The sequence below is a fragment of the Austrofundulus limnaeus genome, unplaced genomic scaffold (assembly GCF_001266775.1).
Source record: "Austrofundulus limnaeus strain Quisiro unplaced genomic scaffold, Austrofundulus_limnaeus-1.0 Scaffold2822, whole genome shotgun sequence".
Classification (NCBI taxonomy): domain Eukaryota; kingdom Metazoa; phylum Chordata; class Actinopteri; order Cyprinodontiformes; family Rivulidae; genus Austrofundulus; species Austrofundulus limnaeus.
Genome location: NW_013955224.1, coordinates 1 through 6,133, shown reverse-complemented (window position 1 = coordinate 6,133; position 6,133 = coordinate 1). Strand labels below are relative to the sequence as shown.

Genomic DNA, 6,133 nt, shown 5'->3' with positions numbered 1-6,133 from the left:
GCCTGTTAATCACCTAATTATTCAAAGCAGGTGTGTTGGAGCAGAGGAACCTCTGAAATRTACAGGATAGAGGACCTGGATGACCAGGATTGTCCACCTCTAGAGAGTACTCTGTTCTGAACCAGGTCCTGCAGTGTCCCCTGAGGTCYGTTGTGTTTGTCGTCGTTCTCTCGGTGCACAGCTTTGTACTCACCTCAGTTTTATCTTTCAGGTCCAACGTCAACTACGTCCCACCACCTCAAGAGGTAAAGTGTTTGTTTTWTAATCTGTGAACGTTTATACTCACCAGAATCTACACGCACCAGAAAAACTGTTTATTTTATTTTATTTTTTTGTTTTTCCTGTTTCTTTCAGCCACAGGATTTCAAACACACACAATCATTCATGCTCTGAGAAGCTGGCCTTTTCTGCGACAATGAATCACTTCCTGTAATGAGGTGCCAACACTGGATCCAGTTTTTCTGCCTCTCTGGACTCAAGATTGAGCTTTTGATCTTCCAATATAAGCAAATCTTAATCTCCTTCCTTCCCTTCGCTCATTTTTTGATTATGTGAAGCAAAGCTGCCAGGCTTCTTCCCTCTGGTTTTCTGGTTTCTTTTGATGAGATTGAGCTGGTTTCACGGCCCTCTGCTGCCCCCTGCTGGTCAGACCATGAACTGGTCTGTAAAAAGGTTTGAGCATCATTTCGTTTTCTTATTTCTGAAGGCCAACTGCTTCAAGGATTTGATTTATTTATTTTTTTTTACCAAAGACTCACGTTAGTGACCTTTTCTGTTACATTTATTTGAAGGAGAATTTATGAGAAGCCATAAAGAAAACATTAAACGCGATTTACCTCAACCAAGTATTTCGTCTGTCTCAGGCCCTAAAACTCGTTTTCTTAGTAACAAAAAATTCACTCAAATTCTGAGACCAACCCCCTTCCACCCTGATGTGCCTGCATGGTTTTGTTTCTTTTTTTTTCTTCAAACATATACATGTATCTACAGTATACCTCGTGCCTTTTTAATTTCTCATTTATCTCTGGATCACTTATTTTTTGTAAAGAACTTGCCTTACTTTTTCTGTCTTTATATATTCTCGTGCCACTGTTTTATTCAATGAAGTGTTTGTTTTCTGGACTGTGTGGATGATTTGTTCAGAGTTTTATTTGAACTGTGTATCAGTAATAAAAAGGTTTTTCTATCCAGTTTGTTTGTAAAAACATCTTTCTGTAATTATTTTTTAAAAAGAAACTTCATTTGACTGTTTTATGGATGAAGATTGTAATTATTAGCCATTTCCAGGATAAAATAAGTTAAGCTTGATTGAAGAATCCTGGATTATTTGAATTATCTGAACTATATAGTGAACTATTTGTTAGTCTTCATATGGAACTTTAGCAGTTACTATCAGTCACTATATTTCTAATAGTTATAGTATTTTACTTAAAATTGGACGTTTTAAAAAAACTATCCAGGATTAACTAAACTGAAGCTGCACTGGATGGTAACTCAACCCTGCTTAATGAAACTTATGAATAGTTTAAGTCAGAATTACGTAAAGCTCGTCAACAAAGACTTAGATGACTAAAGCACGGTGGTGGAAGGTTGATGGTTTGGACTTGTTTTACGGCAACTATGCCAACCATAAAACTGAGGAAATTAAGAGCCAAAGACGGGACGTCAGCAGACTGTAGCTCAGAGAGCGACATTTGGCTGACAACCAGATGGAGCCGGACCAAACAGGCTCTGACCAGCGACCTCAACTTCACCTCATTTATGGCGAAGGATGGCGAGTGTTTCACAACACTACCGATTTACCCACTGGGCCGTCACACGCCCACATCAATATCGACTTAACGATTGTGTAAACTACAGCTGTGGCAGAGTGACTAGAGGTTTGTCCTGTAACAGGAGGGTTGCCGGTTCAGACTCCTCTCTCTCTCAGTCTTGGACCAGACACTTCCCCTGCCTTGCCTTGCTGGTGGTGCCGGGGTACGGCAGCCTCACCTCTGTGGCTACACTGTAGCTCACCACCCTCACACTGATGGTGGTGAGCTACCATCAGTGTGAGAATGACAGTAGTGTGAAGCACTTTGGAGTCCACAGGGACTGGACAGACGTGCAGACCATTTACTCCACAATATAAGAGACTTAGTGAATCGAGAAACACTCTACTTTTATAGGTCAACTGAACGTTTTAAACCATCGCAGATTTTACTGACTGCATTTTGAGATTTTGTCATTTATGTCCTGATAAGTTGTAAATAAAAGAATGTAGTTTTAACATGCAGTGGTAAATACTGACACGTAGAGGCTAAAGGCCCGGCTGTCACATCATAACGTTTAAGACAACTTGTGCTGAATTATGAACACATTTCATAATTACTCATATATCCATAGATAGATCTAATCATTAACAAGTCTTCTAATTGATTTAATTTTCATTCCATCCTCAGGTAAGGCGTCTTTTATGTTGTACAAATTTTTCACAAGCTGTTTGTGAGCACAGACCTGACCCTTCCTCTACCACACAGGTGTGTAGCATCACAGGTCTTTAAATGTTGTCTGCAATAAAAACAGGGATTTCACCACATCGTCACATATTTTACTCTTATCTGCTCCAGTCATAACCGTTGTTGAGTTTAAAGCCCATAATCGTAAAAACATTAAGCATCAGGTCAGATTACAGATTCTTTCCGATGCTATTTTTGAGTTTTAAGATTCATCCCGAGTCGAGTCTGTGACCTCGTCATATTGTGGAGCTTTCAAGACTAATTCAGTGTGACAGACCGTTTCTATCCAGGTCAGTCAACATTTGGCTCACTGCAACTCGAGTTCCAGATTAAAAAAAAGAAATAAAATGAAGAATTCATTTCTAAGCATTTTTTCCTCCTCGGAGTCAATACAGAGCTACAACTGGTTTATTACATGCTGCAGAAATAAAACAACCATTAAACCAAACCAGCTATTTTGAAGGGAGATTCTGTGGACGAGTGTGAGCAGTTAAATGTTACCTGACATGGACAGCTCCAATTCATTTCATTTACAGAAATAATTTAATTCTGAGCAGCTAAGACCAAAGTGGATTTACTTAAAACAATTCAAATCTCATAAAGCAGCTAAAATGATCTTTTATAAACCTTTCCACCACCACAAGTTTGACATTAGAGTTCCAGATGCTACAGCTAGCTGCTGCTGCTTTTCACCACGTGAAACTGACAGAAACTTAAAAGGTTAGAAAATAGTGTTCGTTTAGATCAGGGCTTCTCAAGTATTTGGGTCTGGGGAGTGGGGACCCCTTATTAGTGTGAAACATTTTGAGGGACCCCCTCATAAACCATATGCTGTTTTAAAGGGATCCACGATTAGTGGTAACATTAAACTTAATTTGATAAACTTCTATTTTAACTGTAAAATAAAGACTAAAAATACTGTAGGCTGTTTAGTACTGTAATTTTTTTAAAATATATTTTAACACGGACGGAGCCATTTTATTTACACGCAAAGCATTCTGGGTAAATGATGACATCAACTAGGTCATCGGCACTAGGTGCTAGCGAGCTATATCCACCCTGAAGGTTAATCTTGGACAATATCTGATGATCGACTCTTTTAAATGAAACCAGAGAGCGTTGACAGAGAGGAGAAGGTAGAAATGACTCAGCCTGGAACTGAAAATATGGATGGAGGAGAACAGAGCTGCTTCATGGAAGAAGAACCTCAGCTTAGCCTGTTAGCCTTCGCGCTATATTGCCTTATATTAGCTCGGTGCTAGCACGAAAAACAAGCTAAACTGAGGTCCTCCATCCATATTTTCAGTTACAGGCTGAGTCATTTTTGTGTTCCCCTCTCTGTCAACGCTCTCTGGTTTCATTTAAGAGTCGATCATCAGATATTGYCCAAGATTAACCTTCAGGGTGGATATAGCTCGCTAGCAGCCTCGCACCGAGGACCTATCCACATCATCATTTACCCAGAATGCTTTGTGTGTAAAAAAATGGTCCTGTCCGTGTAATATATTTTTAAACTTTTAGTTTAAAAATTATAAAAACTAAACATCCTACAGTATTTTGTCTTTATTTTACAGTTAAAGTATATGTTTATTAAATAAAGTCTAATGTTACAACTAATCAAGGATCCCTTTAAAAATAATTTAACCCTTAATGCTATGGAAGTATTTTTTTTGTTTAGTACGTTTGTTTAACTAGTGAAATGTTCCCTATGTGAATTTTTTTAAACAAACTATTGAAATTTTGAGGAAACCCAAGATACAGCTTGTGCACCCCAGTTTGAGAACCTCTGATTTAGACTAATAAAATGTAAAATACTAGCATTGCTTTACAACAATATATGGTAATTCCTAAATTAAAACAGAACAGGTTTAAGTTGAATAGAAAATCTGGAGAAGTCAATAATTTCAGAGGGTTAGGCAGCATTTATCATTTTGTTCCTCATGAAAATCTGATTTAATTTACCGTTTTTATTCATGTATAATACGATCATCATTTGAGCTTAAAAGACATAAAAAATCTAATCATCAATAACCCGTGTATACCCTCCCACTTTATGGATGATTTTTAGGGTTAAATTTCTAGTATTATGAATAAATTCAGTAAATACTTAATAATAATAATAATAATAATAATAATAATAATAATAATAATAATAATAATAGATTATATTTGTAATGCACTTTATATCTGAAAACAGATCTCAAAATAATAAGAGATAAAAGAGAAGTTAACTATAAGATTGTCTGAATAAAGATGTCTTCAGCTGCTTCTTCAAAGAGTCAACAGATTACCTATCTACAACAGATAAGATGTTCTTTATCCTCTTTCCCCAGAAACACCTTTTAAAAATGATTTGCCTTACTACTCTTAGATTGTGTGAATATTTCCATGTGCACTATAGATTAAACTTATTCAAACATTTCCACTACATGACAAATGTTTCATTTAAGATTCAGATTTAAAACCTTCAGAGTCATCAAAGACTAGCAGAAGATCAGTTCAATCCCAGAGAATAGTTTTTTTTATTAAATACAACATATGTGAGACATGTCAGAGACAAACATCCTTCACTTGGGAGCCTCGTCAAACTTCGGCTCTGTGGACAGAAGACAGAGAAACAATAAAACATAGATGTTACTGAGTTGAATAAGTCACGTTGTACCAAATTCATTTGGAAAAGCAACATCTAAAAACACACACAAAAATAAATAAATAAAAGACAAGCTCAGAAACAAAAAGCCTCCTGAGGTGAATTCAAACACGAGTTGTCTTTCTCTGTCACCACGGTTGCTATTTATAGACGAGGATGACAGCACATCTGTTCGGAGGCAGAGGAGGAAATATTCATGAGGCTGAGCTGTAAACTGTGTCAAAGCAAAAAAGCATTTGTGTCGTAATAACCGCGGCTCGTCGTTACGCCAGCGCTGCGGCCATTACTGCCTTTTGTTGTGTGAAACTAAGAGCGTACAAACTGCTGGCTGCACAATATTTACCCTCGGGGGATAAAATAAAGCACTTTGCTTAATTGGAATCATAAATCAGTGCTGCCTACGATGAAGGAAGCCTGGCCTAAACTTCCATATTTTAACGGTTTCATAAATAACTTTGACCTAAACAATAAAATTACACCGTCTGTCCTTCAGTGAGAAACAGACACTTTTCCTCCATCTTTATTCAGATTTAAAACTCTGTTTTGATCTTTTAAAACCAGGTTTTTGTTCGGCTGGAGGCAGGAAACTGACCAGTGAATTTGATGTCGGGGAACTTGGTGAGGTCTCCTTCGCCGTAGAGCCGCTGCAGTTTGGTTACTTCCTGAGAAAGGTTCTTCTGGTAAGCAGGACCTGCGTCCACGATGCCTCCTGCAGCCCTGAGGGAGCCAAGGCAACCGTCAGAACCCATCAGCAATGATGAGGGAGGGGTGTGTGTGTAGGCCTGTCGCGATAGTCAATAAATCAATTAATCGCACGRTAACTTTTTTTGAGGTCGGTAAAAAAAAAGGGGCCGATAAGTTTCATTTTCCTGCTTGTTTGTTTACTTCGTGTCTCTCTGCTCCGCAACACAGGAGCTCCGCTGACCCCTCCCCTCCTGTTTTCTTAGTGTGGGAGGAGTCAACTCTCGCTTTAACGTGAGAGCTC

At 38.2% G+C, this 6,133-nt stretch overlaps 2 protein-coding genes across 2 annotated transcripts; one reads left to right on the top strand and one right to left on the bottom strand.

The window, feature by feature from the left end:
• Window positions 1-211: 211 nt before the first annotated feature.
• Window positions 212-1,190, top strand: LOC106511470 (junctional adhesion molecule B; the record flags this gene model as incomplete). Its single annotated transcript, XM_014000223.1, is given in 2 exon segments — window positions 212-245; window positions 355-1,190. Coding segments are annotated over 2 exon segments (73 nt in total), but the record flags the coding sequence as incomplete, so codon positions are not given.
• Window positions 1,191-4,992: 3,802 nt separating this feature from the next.
• On the bottom strand, window positions 4,993-5,865 carry LOC106511469 (ATP synthase-coupling factor 6, mitochondrial; the record flags this gene model as incomplete). The annotated part of the gene is given in 2 exon segments (XM_014000222.1): window positions 4,993-5,094; window positions 5,741-5,865. Coding segments are annotated over 2 exon segments (154 nt in total), but the record flags the coding sequence as incomplete, so codon positions are not given.
• Between the last annotated feature and the right edge of the window lie 268 nt (window positions 5,866-6,133).